This window comes from Python bivittatus, unplaced genomic scaffold, assembly GCF_059951505.1.
Source record: "Python bivittatus isolate LINGU-HERP-01145 unplaced genomic scaffold, Pbiv_v1 ctg000070_np1212, whole genome shotgun sequence".
NCBI classification, from domain to species: domain Eukaryota; kingdom Metazoa; phylum Chordata; class Lepidosauria; order Squamata; family Pythonidae; genus Python; species Python bivittatus.
Window position 1 is genome coordinate 50,542,443 of NW_028277034.1, and position 18,759 is coordinate 50,561,201.

The 18,759-nt window shown below is 45.1% G+C and overlaps 1 protein-coding gene across 2 annotated transcripts in view; it reads right to left on the bottom strand.

Moving 5' to 3' along the window:
• Positions 1–17,101, bottom strand: part of FRAS1 (Fraser extracellular matrix complex subunit 1) — a 312,542-nt gene extending 295,441 nt beyond the window's left edge. Inside the window, exons 1-2 of one of the 2 annotated variants that reach the window (XM_088133146.1) lie at positions 16,546–17,094; positions 2,440–2,471 (exon numbers count right to left, since the gene is read on the bottom strand). In XM_088133146.1, coding sequence (XP_087989272.1) covers positions 2,440–2,471; positions 16,546–16,621 — 108 coding nt within the window. In that variant the 5' untranslated portion in view covers positions 16,622–17,094. Of the gene's footprint in view, positions 1–2,439; positions 2,472–16,545 lie in introns of both variants that reach the window. The other variant, XM_088133147.1, reaches the window with a different exon arrangement.
• Between the last annotated feature and the right edge of the window lie 1,658 nt (positions 17,102–18,759).

An 18,759-nucleotide genomic window follows, 5' to 3' on the forward strand; every position in this document is an offset into this window, starting at 1 on the left:
GATAATGGGGAAAACATGGACCGGTGATTGGATTTGATGTAAGGTATGTTTCTACATTCAATCTTTTCCTTCAAGTCCAGTGTCACCCTTGGAGCCATTAGCACTCGATCATAAGCAGAGGGTCTGGCAATCAATCAGAGGGGCAGAATACCATGGTGAGGAAATGCTCTGTAGCACCTGTCCTATCCAGGCATGTTCTTTGTTACTCACAAAACTTAATACACTGGAGAAAGAAGGAAGGAATCTGGAAGTATCAGCCACACTTCACTAGATAGAGGTGACGTCCTGATGTCTCATTTTGGCACATGTTTAGGCCTAGTATATTACAATACTTATTGAGCCAAAATGGGGAGGAGAGAATTATCTGCCATACAATTTATTAGAGTTGATGGAGCATAGGCAGATTTCTCAGTAGCCTTTAAAACACTATGATGCTCCACAATCTATTTTTAATGGAAACAAATGCATGCAATCCACCCCGGCTTTTCGCCAGGGCATCTGGCCAAGACAACACACTGTAAATCAATTTCCTCTCCCTTTGCATAGGGAGGCATGAAAGGGACATGTCAAAGTTGGAAGGCAAAAGAGAATTCAAGCCTACAGAGGAATATAACCCCAGAATTATTTTAGAATTAGGAAGCAACCAAGAGGTAGCTGCAGGTATCAAGGGAGCCACGCTGATCTCAAAAGAAATCTATGTGTTATTTATCAAGGTCTTCTGCAGCACTGTTGAGGCTAAATGTGGTCCCACAAGGCACTGCAAAGGAAAAACAATGCAGTCATTCTTCTTCTATACTCAGTTATGCTCCCAGTTACTAGGAACTATGTTTCCATAGGACCTATGCTTCCAGATTCCAACCAGAAGTCTGGATAAACTTTGCAAATATTTGAGAAATGAATCCAGTCCTTCCTGATCAATAACAGAGACAGCTGAGATGTCTCAATCCAATAGTGTTAAATTAGGTAACCTTCTGTCACCTATAGAGATAGAAAAAGATTCAATACACAGCAAATCTTTGGGGAGAGAGGGGCCCTGTTGCTCCATCAAGCAGCTCCTCTTTAAATTGAAGATGGTTGATGATGGCCCAGTTTTTCTCGATTCACACATTTTTCATTTCATTTAGGGGTAAACCATGCAGCCAGCCAGCGGGATGGTGCCACAGTAGCTCCACCCTCATTTCTCTGGACCCCTCTCTCCCAGGGATACTGACCGATTGCTAAGTCTCAACTTGAAATGGCAATGAAGCATCTTTTTTTTAATCAAACAACATGATAGAAGAAAACCTATGCCTATCACTTATTTTTAAAAGATTGTGCACACACACACATACACAGATGATTTTGGAATTCCAATCTACAGAAGATGGATTAAATCCATCTTTTGCTTCCCTGGCGCAGATTGCCTGAAAAGGTGACCCAAATACTGTAGATTCATACTAACAATAAGAATTCAGAAGGCATTTGATCTGATCCTTGTTATTATCTCTAGGGTACAGAAATTTTAAAATGTTGTTTTGCTCATTCTTCAAGTACTTACAGCTCCATCCCCCAGAGTGGAACAACATGCATGCATTTTCTTAAGTGCTTAAAAGCATGGCCAAACTGACAAAAATCACAACTTCTTCCCTTCTTTTTTAACACTCAGCAACAATTTTGGCCATAAACGAAAGTTCTGGAATAATAACTGATTGGCGTCAGCTTGTCTCCATGACGATCTTTACTTGCTTCAATCAAACCAAGAACGCAACTATCTGAGAAATGAAAATTTAAGGAAGGTTTGGAAGGTTTTCAAGCACACACCTTGACGGAATTAAAACCCAGCAGTTCCACGATGTGATAAGGTTAAAGAACAGCTTGCTTACAATCAGATCTGAAATAACCAAAGAACACCTAGCAGGAATAAAAGAATGGTCTTCCAGAAGGTCATCGTAGCTGGAGAGACTGGAGACTGGAGAACCATGCTGGGGAGGAATATTCCTGATTATATGCAATTTAGTGTGTTTTGGGTTGCAATCGAAGTTCGCAGTTTAGTTTGTTTTCAATTATACGTATTAATGCTTTGCAGTAAAATGCAACAAAAGTAAAATTGCAATAAAATGGTCTCTGCATCATAAAAGCTTCCACAGTACTCAAATTAGGGGAACCAAAAGACAAGGTACCCCAATGAAAGCTGTGAGTTTCCATTCCCCTCCCCCAACTCCTGTCTGCAGTTTAGGCACATCAGCGCCTGGCCACCCCCTCCCCCCCAATATCTCACTAGTCTTCTCAAAAGCAATTGCTGAGAAGGACCCTCACAAAAGCACAGGGAGAGAGAATCCTTCGTTATTTGAGCACTATGCCCAGAAAGGGATTCAAGGATAAACTTCTTTCCACTCAATAAAACGGAAGCTAATTTGATGCTAGCATGGCAAGTCACAAATAATATTAAATCTGACCTACCTCAAATGATAAGCCTCGATAGACACATAGACCTGAAAGAACAGAAACAAAATTCAGTTAGAAGACATAAAACCAACATGTTGAATTAGAAGTGCTGTATAAAAACTAGGAGTTAATGGCCCATGTGACAAAGTAGCCCGTTTGTCACAAACAACATTTCTACATCTGCTGCATCTGAAAAAAACAAACTGGCATGTCTCTCCAGATCCGCTGTCTCACTCCCCCTCTACTTAAAGTTTCCTTTGAGTCATTCTCAACTCCTGGTACCTTTATAAACATGTCCGTGTAGTCTTCTAGGCAACAATCTGGACATCATTCTGGCATGACTTCCCAGTTTAGTTTACATCTTGTAATGTTTTAGTGATCTCCCATCCGAGTCTGAACTGGCTTAGCTTTTTAAGATCAGCCAAGACTGGCTAGGTGCTGCAAACCTAGTTAATTATACATGCATCAGGGTTGCGCCAAACTCTGGAGCAATCTTCAGCACTAGGGCACTTCCTACAACACAGGCTGGTAGCCTTTTCATAGCTGGAGCATACACTTATCATGGGGAGGGAGGGAGCTGAAGGCCATCGAAGGTGTACAATTGTACTGGATTCTTTCTCCGGGTTTTCACTTACATTTTTTTTCAAACTATATTGAGACCTGTTTAGGATTGCACTACGTGTGCATTACTTCAAATTTCGGGGGCATGTGATCAGTGAAGCTAAATTGTGCTTTAGCTCAATTTTGAAATGTTTCTGAATTACTGATGCACAGGAAAAGTGGCCCATAAAACAAGGGGAAAGTTCTGCATCATTTTATCCAATTAGACCTAGGACTTGCCAGTCCTTGCAATATCGTTCTCCAGGCAACCACCTCAGGGTAGAAGTCTTATTTTCCCAAATTGGCGATATACTTTCTTATGTAATCGAGACCCATAATAAAATTGATGTCATGTACTGCGAGCTCCTCATAGGTACGAATCATGTGTCTTCAGCAGAGAATAACTTTCCAGCAGACACTCTTAGATGTTATAGCGTCACTACATCTTCCAACGTTTTACAAATGAAAATAGAGACATCAGGGGTCACAGGTTAAAAGCAAGGCACCTTTCATGCAGAATAAGCCATATCTGATATTTCCCCACCCAAATCACTGTCATTCCACCCACCCACCCCTTTTTTTTTTGGCTACATATTCCTCAAATACAAGGAGCTGGATAAGAAATCAAACTTCTTGGCTTTCTAAGGGAATACAAAATGCATTCCTTTTGTTCCTATTCTTGAAAGAGAGATCTCAATACAGTAAAAGCTTCTATGGAAACTAGATCCTGGGCATTTGTTCTGGGGAAAAGAAGTAGAGGTTTCATTTTTAAGACACATGCGGTCCAAAAGGTTATAACTCTGACAAATGCTGAAAGATACAAGGATCTGGTTCCATGTCTCCAGGAAAAGTGGAAACCAAGCAAGAGTTTGAGGCCAAGTTACAGTTGGTCTCCCAAATGAGTAACCATTCATCTAACACCTGACGCACTATTAATAAGATTGTCAAGAAGGCAATCTTTATTATTATGGCCATAGGCCAGAAGTCAAATATGGTTATATATATATATATATATATATATATACTGTGTGTGTGTGTGTGTGTGTGTTGATTATACAAAGATAGGAATTCTAGGAGGCCACCAGAATGCCCTATTGTTTTGCTTTTTCAATTTTTTTCAAAATCCTTTAAGTATGCATATCGCTCTGCAGTAAGATGGGTGGTGACAAATTTGAAATATAAATAAAATGTATACTGTATATCTTTTGTTTTTGTTTACATGTCTGTCTGGTTTTATCGGTTTTTGTTGTTGTTTGCATGTTTTACTTAACCAATTTAAAAGAGAGAAAGGAAAAACCCACAAAAACTCAATAGAGTTTCAGATTACATCCTTTTCCTTTTCATCAGGAAGTAACATTTTAGAAATGACCACACTGTATTTATGTTGTTGGAGAGGCAGTGAAATGAATGTTTTATTTAAATACATTGTTCCGTTTCGGTAAGAAGCAATTACATGTATTAATTCAACGTTGAGATCTAATATTTTCAGCAATTTATGTTCTGTATCACATGTTGTTCAGCATCAGCTCCAGCTATTCAGTGGTTTACAGAATTGATTAAATTTAGATCAACCATGGATGACTGTAATGAATCACGGCTTCAATTTATTGATATATGCGTGTCTGTAAATATATATCTTACATTTTTGTTTCTTCTTTCCATTTTTATCCCCTTCTTTCACAATATTGTGTATTCTTTTTCTTTCTTTCTTTTTTGTATTTAGTTATTTAAAAAAAGATAGAAATCTTAAAAAGTATCATCAAATAAAATAAAAATAGAAGGTGATAATCATTACAAATTTCAGGAACAACAAAATTCGAATGGTACGTATAGAGGCACAAAACTCAAACAGTCCTGGAGGACAGGTCTGACTCCTGATCAGACAGAGGGAGTGACAGTCATGCTCTCTACCTGGGAATCTTGTCATGGGACGGATGTAATTATCATCCAGGATTCCCTGGAACAGAGCAGAAAAGAAGCAGGTGGCTCAAAGACTCTACTGAGGATCCCCACAAGGACAGATGTGTTGGCATAAAGAGATGTTTTTGCAGCCTCCCAACAAACAGCAGAGACCAGTGTGTCCAGCCAGGCCAGGGCACATGCCCACCAAAGCTTCCTTCATAATATTAATGGAAGAAAGGTAGAAGCTGGCACATACCAATTGGGAAAAAATCCCACAAACGGTAAGATAAAGCTCCAGATTGATCTGAAAACCAGACACACCACTTTAAAACATTTCTGGCATGAGGCTGTCCAATGAGACTCCTAGGTAATGGAGCTTGCCAATACAGAGAAATTGGTCATTAAGCGGAGCAGTCATTAAGCGAGTCACCACATGACCGGACCCAATTTTATGGCCATTTTTATGTAATACCATGAAATGAATCATTGGGGTTGTTAAGCAAATCATGTGGTCATTAAGCGAATCCAGCTTCCCCAATGGACTTTTTTGACAGAATTCACTTACCAACCACATGATTTGCTTAACAACCATGGTGTTTTGCTTAACAACCATCGTAAAAAAGGTTGCAAATCGCGATCACCTGATGGGGTGGTGTGATGGTTTGCAACAGTCATAACTGTGAGTACAGGTCCTAAAGCACTTTTTCCAAGGCCATCGTAACTTCAAACCATCTTTAAACGAATGGTCATTAAGCAAGGACTACCTGTAGCTTTTTTCGCCAAGTTGACTTAAAATGGTCTCAAAGAACCAATGGTGCCAAACCCACTGGGGGAAAAATTAGCTTTATGCAGAAGTTAACCCTAACTCTAAACTCTACCATCTATAGAGACCAAGGCCATGTCCCAAAGTAGAACAGCCTTCTTAATACATCTTGGAATTGCTAAAATAGCTCTAAGAAACTTAGACTGTACGACTTCAAGGATGTCCAACTTTGTAAGTATACAGAATCCTGGGAATTGAAGTCCACACATCTTAAAGTTGAGAAACAATGCTGTAAAGAAACTGAGATATGACCTTGGCTACAAAGACCATGCAAGGTACAGGGATGAAATATGCTGGCTCCCTTTGAATGCAAAACATTCAGGATAGCTGAAGAGCTACACTAAGCAATACCAGCAAGAAAGGAAAAATGTTCTCTCCAGGACAGTGAAGCTGGAACAGCACTCTCAAAATATTCGTAGATATGCACCTGCTTGATAAAATTTCCATTAATTTGCCAATTATGGATTTTGTGGAAATTTTGTGCAAATACTAGAACATTAGTTTCTGATGGTTAATAACAAGTTTTTCTTCAATGGCCTCATTACCTTTCTCATTGCAACCAGAGCAACAGACATACTTACACCATCATCTGCATACAAAACAGCTGGAACCACTCTACTGTATTTGCTAATACAGCCGGATGATGATTAGGAATTGAGACAGTCTGGACTACTGAATTAATATACAAATCGAAAAGTAAGGGGGCTAAAATTCACCCATGCCTCTGCATAGGAACCCCTCCAGAAGATGTCCCCAGGGTAAGCATTTAACTCTCAAAAAAGTGTTAGGCTGAATGAGAAGGAATAGCCTTTTATCTATTGAGAAACCCCTTAGTTCTTCCCACTGTCTCTCCCTTGGGGTCAAATCAAAAGCTGATTGGAAATCAACAAAGGCTACAAAGAGGGAACCTCAGGGTCAGGAGGAATATTTTTCATCTAAATGGTGAAGGACCAGATAGTTTAGAATTGATGGGTCCCCTCTAAACCTTGCCTGTTCCTCAACAAGGATATTTTAACTTTATACCCAATCTAGTAATTTTGGATAGAGATAGAATCATACAATCTTAGGGTTGGAAGGGTCCTTGGAGGACTTCTAGTCCAACCCCCTGCATAAGGCAGAGTCCTCATACCATCTCTGACAAATGGTTGTCCAATCTTTCCTTGAAAACCTCCAGCGATGGAGCACCCACAACTCCGGGAGGGAAGCTGTTCCACTACTTAATAGTTCTCACTGTCAGGAAATTCCTCCTATTTCCAGGTTGAATCTCCCTCTGACGAGCTTCTACCCATTGTTTCTTGTCCTACCCGTAGGTGCTACGGAGAATAAATCAACACCCTCTTCCCTGGGGCAGCCCTTCAATTATTGGAAGACTGCGATCATGTCCCCCTTCAGTCTTCTCTTCGTTAAGCTAAACATACCTAGTTCCTTTAGCCGTTCTTCATAGGATTTAGCCTCCAGACCCCTTATCATCTTTGTTGCTCTTCTCTGCACTCTTTCTAGGGCTTCAGCGTCTTTTTTATACTGTGGGGACCAGAACTGGACACAGCATTCCAAATGTGGCCTCGCCAGTGCAGTGTAGAGCAGTACTATGACTTCTCTTGATCTTGATACTATCCCTCAGTTGATGCAGCCCAGGAGTGCATTGGCTTTTTTGGCAGCTGCAGCACGCTGCTGACTCATCCTCAAGCGGTGGTCCACCAGGACCCCAGATCCCTCTCACAGGCACTACTGTTGAGCCAGGTCTTGCCTATCCTGTCCATCTGATTTTTCCTGCCTAAGTGCAGAACCTTACTTTTCTCTCCACTGAACTGCATCTTGTTTGAGATGTTTGATATATAGCTTGCTTATTGTATTAAGCAGACTAAAGGGTATATAGCTGTCTGGATAAAGATTCTTTCTTTTTTTTTTTGGGAAAGGGATAACTGGCATGGTTCCAGTCTGACAGAAAACATGCTGAACTGTTAATATGTGTAAATAGAGCAGCTAGCACTGAAGCCTGCCAATCCTTGTTCTTCCTTAATAATTCTGGGGGGATAACATCTCCTCCTGGGGCTTTTCCAGGTCTTAATTGTGTAATAAGGTCCTTAGCCACAGATCAAGACACAGGCAGCCAGTCTCATATAGGATTACAAGCATCTTAGAAGAAGGTCACAGCATTTCAAAACAATGTGCCTCAGGCATGGTGGTCAAGCTTGGAGCATTGCGAATATTACTAAGCTGATGGATTGCTTTTCCATCTGCTTCTTTCACTTAGAATCTCTTTGGGAAGGAAGGAAGGAAGGAAGGAAGGAAGGAAGGAAGGAAGGAAGGAAGGAAGGAAGGAAGGAAGGAAGGAAGGAAGGAAGGAAGGAAGGAAGGAAGGAAGGAAGGAAGGAAGGAAGGAAGGAAGGAAGGAAGGAAGGAAGGAAATACAGATGCCTTCCATGGCCACTGCTGGTCAGCAGTTGGAAAGAATTTCAGAATCTGAGCCCTGAAGGTTTTCCCTACTTCACTGCTCTTCCAAGCCAAGGGAACGCTTGGAATTATACAAAGAGCCCAGGACTCTGTCTCCATCAGAAGGATAACTCTCTAAAAACTGCATAGATCTGGACCAAATCTGGAGTGGTAGGAGAAGTCAGCAAAAGAAAAACTAAGTTCCAAAATGTGCCAGTTCATTGCAGGGAAAAAATCCCCCAATGCACCCCAATGGAAAGGGCAGCCGGGCAGTGACTAGGAATGCTGCCAACTCCTCCATGCTAAGCCAGCCTCTTTCCTAGTCACATGATGCCCACCCAAACTGCTATTAAGAGGTTGGAAAGAATTCCGGGAGCGTGCTCTGCACTCCTTCGCTACCCTGTTTATTTTCGCATATCTATTTATTTATAAACTCTTTCACTATGTGCATTAAAAGCTATCATTAATGCAAAAAATGTTGATTGCAATTTGCTTTGAATCAAGGGTTATGTATTTTGCTTTCAATACAGTCTTGATACTGGCAATTGAATATTGGTGAAACCGGCCACGGAAAGTTCAGTCCAAGTTCTCTCGGAAAGATTTATAGGTCTCTGACATCTCCATGAGCGTAGCATTTATTAGCACACCTATGGTTTCAGGAGTGTCAATAGAAGTGTACAGGAAAGTTAAGTGTGCAAAATGACTTCAAGAATTACATGAGGAAGACATGAGGACACAGATCCTGTTTGGAACAGGTTATCTGCATAAGTCAGGGTTTTCTACAGTCGATCTGGTGGGAGTTGGCAGAAAGGGATCAAGTGATGAAACACGCGTCATAATGTAAGTTCCACCTTTTATAGACTGAGATGTGATGTCATTACACAAGTAGAAAGGGGCAAGCCTTGCATTGTGACATCACAATGCATATTTCACTATCCTCAAGTTTAGGTTGAGATGCCTGTGAGGAACAAGGAATGATAAAAAATCAACGTGAAACAAGAAAGGAGAATGGCGGCCTTGAAATAAAACGGAGACTTAGGAATTATGCAAAAGGAAGCAGGCTCCTCCCTCTCATTCAAAATTAATTAATTAATTAATTAATTAATTAATTATCATATTTATATAGCCACCGATCTCACACAAAGTGACTCTGGGCGGCATACAACAATTAATCAAAATAATGGGTTTATTTGATTATTTTTGGTCACGTATTTCCAATGAAACACTTCTATTTTATCAAGTTATAAGGTTCTGTCATTATTTTATGAGATAAATAGATTAACATGTAATTTTTTTGCGTACGTGGCACGTTTACTTCTCACCTAACCCTCATCCCACCGAAATAATTGGCTTCAGCCATGGGGGTAAGGAGTGACACAAATGCATTCATCAGTTTAGCGAATCATAGTATCCCGAAGTTAGACAACCCCTGTCCTAACCTTCATTTGTTTGTTTCCAGTCACAACAGACGGCAATACTTAGTCAATCCTGGCTAATCCATTTTGATTAGCCTTTGGATGGGAGACCACGGGAAGACCAGATTAGGAAACTGAACAAACAGAAGACAATGGCAAACCACTTCCACAATAGTGACAAGAAAGCGATATAAACATGGCTATCTAATCCCCAGGAGCCAAATCCAACTCAAAGTCACTCTGTACCCAGCAATGAAACGGCTCCCATTTCCATTTCCCACAGTGCCCTGGAACAGGGGCATTATGGGGGAACTCAACAGCAGCTCTCCTGCACTGACCAGAGACACGTTGATAGTTGAGCAGCTATGGCAGAAGAGCATCTGGGAACACATCTTCACATCTGGCACAGATCTTTCACAACCAAGTCACCAACCAACCAACTAATTTGCCAACTCCAGCCTAACCCTGAGAATAGTCTGGGGCCCCTTGCATGGATCAAGAAATTGGGGGGGGGGCAGGATTTGGACCCAAGAGACTGTAACTGCTGGTTCCTCACCTGCCCACGTCATCTTAATTCCTGATTTTTTAAAGTGCTAGATAATTAAATGCAAAATGAACTCCCACTCCTCTTACAGGAGTGAAATCACCAGTTCAGAGTAAAATAAACTATCTTAAGAGAAACTCCCCTTTGCCAGTCATCCTGGCTAATTCCTGCCCCCCCCCCACTCCAAACAGTATCACAGCAGACAAATCGCAGCTTCTTTCTCTCCCCCCAATTTTTTACAAGACAGGATCACCACATATAACTCCCCCCCAGCCTGGGGGAACAAATCAATTATCGTGAATGTTTCTAATCCCAGACAGCCTTGTTTCTTTTCTCAGGATCACAGACTGAGAAGGAAGGCTGGTAATTCCAAGATAATCCTTCATTTGCCTGATTTTAATGACTCACCTAGAAGAAAGGTTTACGAATTCTCTCTCTTCGATTCCCCATAGATGCCCTTTGCTGTGTGGACCAGCTGAAGGCTGCATTCAGAGGGAGAAGCTCTGAGTTCACTGCATGACCTTCACTCTTCCCTATAGATCAGGATTCCTCAACCTTGGCAACTTTAAGACGGGCGGACTTCAACTCCTAGAATTCCCCAGCCAGCAAGGCTGGCTGGGGAATTCTGGGAGTTGAAGTCCGCCCGTCTTAAAGTTGCCAAGGTTGAGGAACCCTGCTATAGAGAGTCTTTCGCCTTATTCGAGTAAAATAGAATAACCCCCACAACTAGCTTTGGGGTTGCCAAGAATCATAGACTTGGAAGGGACCTAAGAGGTCATCAAGTCCAACCCCCTGCAGGATTCACTACGCCATCCCCAAAAGATGACTATCCAGCCTGCTTGAAAACCTCCAGTGAAGGCAAAGAAACGACACCATCCATTAACCTATTCCACTGACAGACAGCTCTTACTATCAAGAAATTCCTCTTAATGTCCAATCTGTATCTCCATCCTTGAAGTTTCATTCCATTCATTCTATTCTTACCCTCTGGAGCAACTGAGAATAAGCCCAATCCTCTACAGGTAGTCCTCGACTTACAATTATTCATTTAACAACCATTTGAAATTATGACGGCACTGAAAAAAAGCAACTTACGACCGATCCTCACACTTACAACTATCACAGCATCCCCATGGTCATGTCATGGTCAAAATTCAGGCACTTGGCAACTGGCATGTATTTATGACAGTTGCAGTGTCCTGGGGTCACGTGTTCACCTTTTGCAACCTTCCCAAAAGGCTTCCGACAAGCAAAGTTAATAAGGGAAGCCGGATTTGCTTAATGACGACGTCATTAACAACCATGGCAAAAAATAATCATAAAATCAGGTGTAACTCACTTAACGATCGCATTGCTTAGCAATGACAGTTCTGGTCCCAATTGTGGTCGTAAGTCAAGGACTGCCTGTATAATGAGACTGCGCTTCAGATATTTGAAGACAGCTATTATGTCCCCTCTCCACCTTCTCATCTGTAAGCTAAACATACCTGGATCTTTGAACTGCTCCTCATAGGACTTGGTTTCCAGTCCTTTCCCCATCTTGGTAGCCTTTCCCTGGCCTTGCTCCAGAAGTTCTGGAACGTGCCGGTGGGCCTATTGCAAGACCTTCACGTACATTTTCCTAGGGCATGCACTAAGTACGTGGAAGGCAGAAAAGGGTCAAGCTTATCCCGGGGTCAGAGGACAGCTCCAGTGCCTACATCTACTTTTCCCAGCTGGAAACCTACCTGATTCAAGCTCTCTGGCTCCAAGCCACTAGCTGCAAATTCCAGATCCCAAATTTCCAGGCAGGAACAGCGATCAAGACCGCATCCGTTCTTCCACCAAGCAAAGAAGGGAATCGCTTTTATTATCCTTACAACAACTTCATAAAATAGAACAATATTACAGGGCATGGGGAAGGAGAGCCAATCTCTAATACCTCTTCCAGCTCTGGCCAACTTTTTATATTCTAAAGATACTTGACTTTTAGACACATCTCTCCTTGCCAGCATCCGGACATCCCCAGATTGGCCGAGGGAGACAATTCCTCGATCGAAGGGTTTCCGCACAGTTAATTGGCATTCCTTCCTGTCCTTTACAAGCAGATGTTTTTCCTAGACTTGGATGAATAATGAATGAAAACAAAAGGAGGGGGGGTTCAGCATGGTGCCCAATGCCCAGGAGCAGAAGAAGGAGAAAGCTAATGCACACCTCCCCCCCTTGCAACTTTTCTCAAAGGCATTTTAATGCAGGTCAGTCAAGCATTTACAGGCTTAACTACACAGGATATTAAACAGGACCTTTAAAAAACATCTTATCTCAATGCACAATGGTTGGCAAAGTGGGCTTTTTAATCCAAACCAGCATTTCTACATTGAAGATCTTGGGCTATCTAATATTGGGGATTAAATCAATGGGACGTTATGAGAAGTGCTGATCTCGGTTTCACGGATAGGTGTTTGACTACTTCTGTTTATCACCTCTTCCACCTGGCCCCGTGGAGGAGACGCCCAGCCGAATTACACTTGGAATCACATCACGGAAACGTAAAGAAGGAATTGAAAGCTCCACTTTTCAGGGGAAGGCTGTGAAGCTGCTTTAAAAGAAATAAATTCTTACCTGTCCCTTTGAGTCATTAAAAGCTATGATTACATACCATGAACCTTTTCATTTAGAGGCTCCTTATTTTATATTATGATCCCATAATGAACTGTAATATATTATTATGATTTCAATTGTTGTTTTATTCTAGGTCTGCAGTAACCTTAGTAATAAGCTGATTATAAATACAACTACAAGTACTACTTCCACTACACCCATTCTCCAAGGGACAACATCAAAGGCCATCTTCCTCCAGGTGGGGCTTTTTCTTCCTCTAGCTCAGGGTTATGGACGCTGACTGGCAACATTTTGGCAGAAAAAGGCCATTTCCCATTCCCTTCCACCTGGGGCCCTTCAGAAACACTGGGCTACAACTCACATCATCCCCCAGTCACTATGGCCAAAGGATTCCCGATCCATTCAACTGGAAATGCCAGGGGCGGAACTTCAGAACTACTGTCTGCAAAGCCAGGGTACCGTTCCATTTTACAGACAGGAAACTGAGGCTGGAAGAAGGCAACTGGTCAAGGCACCCCAGCTTCAGTTTCCAAAATCCAGCTTTTATTGTAGAGTCTCTAGAATTTGTTGATGCAATTTCCCATGCTCCAAGCAGAGCCATGTTTTACCCCACAAAAAATATTCCATTAAGGAGAAAAACAGCATAGCACAACCCCCTTTTTTCACTGGCAGCATTCAGTCCTTTTCCAAGCACTAAAAGACCAACTTCCTACAGGTGAATCATCTTGGAACTTGTATAAGCCACATCAGCTTTCCACCCCTTCCCCACCCATCCTCACTCACGCCCTTGCTGAATGCAAGAGGGACCACAGCTGGTGCTTCTCGGCATCCCCAGTGGTAGGGATAGCAAATTATGATAAGCCACATAAAATAATGTTCTGAAGGGCAGTTACACAAACAGGAACATGGATCCGCAAAGAACAAAGGCAGATACAGGCAGTCCTCATTTAGCGACTGCCTCGTACTGTGACTGTTTGCAGTTACGACAGAGATGAAAAAGAAACTTTGTGACCAATCCTCACATTGATAACCTTCGCAGGTCTGTAAAGCAAAGAAAAACTGAAGGAAGATCATAAGCATAGTCACGGTTTCACTTAGCAACCATTTGCTTAATAAACAAGGTGCAGGTCCCACTTGTGGTCACTCAACGAGAACAACCTGTAGAGCTTTTGAGAGCAACTAATTTCAGTACAGATAGTCCTCACTGAGTGACCACAACTGGGACTGGCAACTCGGTCGTTAAGCAAAGTGGTCTCTAAGTGAAACTGCAACTGTGCTTATGATCTTTCTTCAGCTTTCCTTTGTTTTACAGACCTGCGAAGGTCGTCAATGTAAGGATTGGTCACAAAGTTACTTTTTCATTACTGTCGTAACTGCAAACGGTCACTGTACAAGGCAGTCACAGTATCTGTAAACCATCCTTGCCCTGAACTGTGCTTGGCATCTAAGTCTACAACATGTTAGACATACACTACTGCATGGCATAGGAACAAAATAATGGTTTTTCTGGATCAAATCAATGTCCCTCAACTATTGCATTTGATTCTTTCTCAAATCAGTCATCCAGGTTCACCAGGGAGAATAGAGATGGTACCTTTCCCCATTTACAGCACCTCTTACAACACAGATAGGCTGTCCCTGACTAGGAAGGTTCCACTTCCTAGGTTTTAGGATTAATAGTTAACATATAGCTAACATATCAAGCCATGAATTGAATTTAAGGAAATGGACCAGAAGCGTGCATGGAAGGGGGTGAGGGGGAATGGCCAACGCAGCATTGGGCCGATGTGACCCAACCTCTGCCCCTTCCATATGCACACTGTAATGCCGCACACACGTATCAAAGAGGCGGAGCTTGTATCAGATTATCCCTCTGATCTAAAGTAAGATATTATCAGGGGGGAATGGCAGGGCCATATCACACCTACACAACCTATGTTTACACTTTTATGGCCAACACAAGACAAACGAACAACACACTGGAATCCGACTGGCTACAGAATAGGAAGCCGGTGAAAGGGATTTTGTGCACTATTGCACACTTAAGTTCCAGATGATCCCTTTTCTGTGACAAGCCCCTTTGGACGAGCCATCAATCTGGTTCCTCTCTGAAAATAATCCACGGCGAGGAAGGGAAATAAGTTCACAGTAAAATCCACTGTAAGATTTATTATGCACCGCCATAATAGATTAGCTTCTAAAACAGCAAGGTTTCCGAGAATTAATCTTCATATACCAAGCACATGCTTCTCTGTGCATGGATCGTGTCGCTTCCAACTTCAGGACAGCACCTAGCACAGTACTGAGGTTCAACGGTAAAAGTGATAAATTATAGACGTGCGTAGGAAATAGGGTTTTCTGACCAGGGCAGGCTCCTGGGGAATGTGCCTTTAAATTGATAGCAAAAGGATTGATCTCATCAAGATCTCTTCCTTTGGGGTGCTTTATCCCCAAGCCAGCCTAAGCACCTTTGAAACTCGGTTGCTTCGACTTGTGTAAATACTATTAATATGAGAGAACAAGTGTGCAAGTGTCCTGTTTTAAAATGGACACTTCACCAGTTATGTATTATACGTACATTAGAAATACAGGCGTTAAAAGGGGAGTTGATACTGTAGGTCAGTGTTTCTCAACCTTGACACCTTTGAGTGGACTTCAACTCCCAGAATCCCCCAGCCAGCAAAGCTGGCTGGGGGATTCTGGGAGTTGAAGTCCACTCATCTTAAAGTTGCCACGGTTGAGAAACATTGTTGTAGGTTTAGGTGATAATGCATTCATTACCAAACCAGTGCTGTGTTTGACATTTAAGTGTAATTTGGAAATCAGAGAATACAGAAAACAATTTTAGAATTGTTTAATGATTCAGACATTAAAGGCTGAACTGGGAGTTATGGGAGAGGAATCATCACCAGCTTTGGAGGGGAAATGTCAAAAAGATTCAGGACATGCTAGCACACTTTAGAGAAAGGCTCCTGTTGTGTTTCCCACTATAACACGATCAGCTTCCTCTGTCAAAGTAATAATATCAACTGGCCGATATGTGTGGACAAAATTACATCCCCTCCCGAAGACAAGCTTTGGTTTGCCAGCTGATCTGGGGGGACCATCTGGAGGTTGGTGAAACCCACAGCATTAGCTTAGAAGCAGAGGTTGTGTTTTTCATACAGGAGACCCCTAGATCCCACCCGGAAGCCCGATCTGGCATTAGCAAGAATGCATAACCCGGGTCGGTGAACCCAGATCAGTCATCTCATAACTTCAGGAGACTTCTCAGCATCAGGCTGGTTCTACCCTTAGGCAAACATCCGGACCATCACCAAAGGGCAGCAAAGTGTTGGTTTTATTATGAGCCTCGCATTTTGCAACCGTGAGGAAGGAGGCACCTGGGGCATTTCTGTCTGGGATGCCAAAATACCTTGACTGGCCTTAAGTTCCCTACGTGGGGACTTGGAGTTCGTGCCAACTCCTGCTGAGCCACGGGAGATCTTCATTTGCGTCTCCCCGCTGCGTGAAAGCAAGTTGGTGCAAGACTGGAGTCAGCCCAACCTTGCTCCCCCGTCCCAACCCGTCCCCATCCCACGTGCGGCACAGGGGCCCTTGGGCATGCGAGGCTCTCGCAGTCCAGAACATCTGGGGAGCGCCCGGCCGGAGAAGCCCGCCAGGTGCACGACCCGAGCAGAGGAGGCGGCACCCCACCGCGGAAACTCATTCGCGGACCCGAAGTTTCTCCCCCGCTCCCTCGCCCCCCCCCACGCGGAGCCCACCAGGTCGAAAGCAGGGGGCGGCGGGGGCGTTCAACTCACCTTCAGCCTCCCGAGGCAAGTCTGCAAAGAGAGGCACGAGGAGCAGAAGCCGCATCGGCGCTGCCAGGACATCCATAGTAAAGAACAGGCTGCTCTATCAAAAAGGAGAGCCCCGGGGGATTTCTCTCGGCTGCAAACTAGCGGCGGGATTTTTGCCCGGCACCATCAGGCTCGCTCCCCGCCTTCTTCTCCGGCCCTGGGCAGGGAGGTCGCGGCGGCGAGGAAGAAGCGGGGAGCAGGTTTCCCCTCGGGACCCCGCAGGGGCCGGGCGGAGGAGGTGGGCGGCTGCTGCGGCGGGCGGGCGGGCGGAGAGCCCAGTTCGGGCTCGGCAGCGAGAGCGGGCGGCGGCGGCGGCCCCCCTTCTTTGCGCCAAGCGCAGCGGCTTCTCCAAGCGGGCGCCCCGTGCAAGTTGTCCTCGCCCTGCAAAGTTCCCCCGGGCGGAGCGATCGCCGTTCGCGATCCTGCAAGCCCGCCCTCGCCGCTTTTAAGGTCCCCTCCCGGCGCCCGCGACGCCCCGCGCTGACGTCGCCCGCCGGCCACCCACCAGGCTGCGGCGGATCTGCCCACCGGCGCGCCCCGGGCGAGGCTCTGCTCCGCTCCGCTCCGCTCCGTGCGCCCGCGCTCGGGCACCGCTCCAGAGGGAGGAGAAGGGGGGACCCCGTCGCCCCCCGCCCCTCCACGCAGCGCCTTGGCTCGGCTTCGCTGCGCTGCTCGGCGGGGAAAACTTTACTGCGCGCCCAGATCCATCCCAGCCGCGCGCGAAGGGGAGAGGGCGAGGAGACCGCCCCCCGCCCCCGTGCACGACCCGATCCGGGGAGGAAAAGGGGCGAGCGACCCGCGCGGGGGCGAAAGGCGGGCTGCAGAGCCTGATTCCTCCCCGCACAGACCTTCCCGCCTCGCCCGCCGGGCTGTGCGGCGCGCGGGTCGGCTGTGCCACTCCCCCGCCCGCGCCCCCCTAGTGCGAGCGAGCGAGCCCTGCAGGAGCACCCGCGCTCTCCGCAGTCCTATCCTGAAAACCGCGGCTCGGGGCTTTGCAGGCTGCAGGGTACGGTTCGCACAGGGGGATCGCGCCGAAAGCAACCGCCGAGGGCGGCGAGGTGTTGCAAAGGCGCCTTTAGAAGCCCCTCTGCTCAAGCCCAAACCAGTGCTCTTCCCCCACCCCTTGTTCAAGGAGCTCCGTCTCCCATCCCGTGCAGACTCGGTGCGAAAATGGACCCGGGAAGAGAGAAGGCGCGGGGGGGGGGGGCTGTGATCGAGCTGGCAAAGATTCCAGAGATCACGTGAGCGAGCGAGCGGGCGTGCAACCTGATCTCCTTACTCACGCTGCTGCAGAAGTTGAGGTGCGCTTCGCCAAGAGCGGGGGGACGTTGGGCCCGCAGAGGAGGGCAGAAAGAGAGCAAGTGGGAGCCCTCCAGCACCCCGGAAGCTGCTGCTCCCCCTTTGATTAAAACCAGCCTTGCAGGATCTTCCCACCCCGCTCCCCCAAACTGCGAAAGACCATCAGAAAAAGCCCTGTGCCTGTTTTAATAACTCTTATGCATCTCCAGGGTCTATCAGCCATAGGTGTGTATACACACACACACACACACACACACATGCCTTTCAGTGCACAGCCTCAGCAGCTTTCTCCAGCTGTTGCTCCCCAGATCTGTCCTCTTTTGGTGCCTTTGATTCCCCGCTGAGTTGATACAATCTTGCCAGTAGAAATCGGACAATTAGAGGGAAGCCTTGCACAGGCATCCCCATCAACTGGCTTATACAGGTAGGCCTCATTTAATGACTGCTTCGTTTAGTGACTGCAGTTAACAGTGATGAAAAAGTAACTTTGTGACCACTCCCTGCATGGACAACCTTTGCAGGTCTGGAAAGTGAAGGAGAGCTGAAGGAAGATCGTAAACACGGTTGCGGTGTCATTTAGCGACTGCTTCGCTTAATGACGGAGTTGCCGGTCCCAGTTGTGGTTGCTCAACAAGGACAACCTGTATTCCCCTGGGCCTAGCTTTACCTGCACCTCCTTCATGATGCACATAGTTTATATCAGGGTTCCTCAACCTCAGCAACTTTAAGATGGGTGGACTTCAACTCCCGGAATTCCCCAGCCAGCCTTTAAGAAGTGTGGACTTCAACCCCCTTGCTGGCTGGGGAATTCCGGGAGTTGAAGTCCACCCATCTTAAAGTTGCTGAGGTTGAGGAACCCTGGTTTATTTGCTTCTC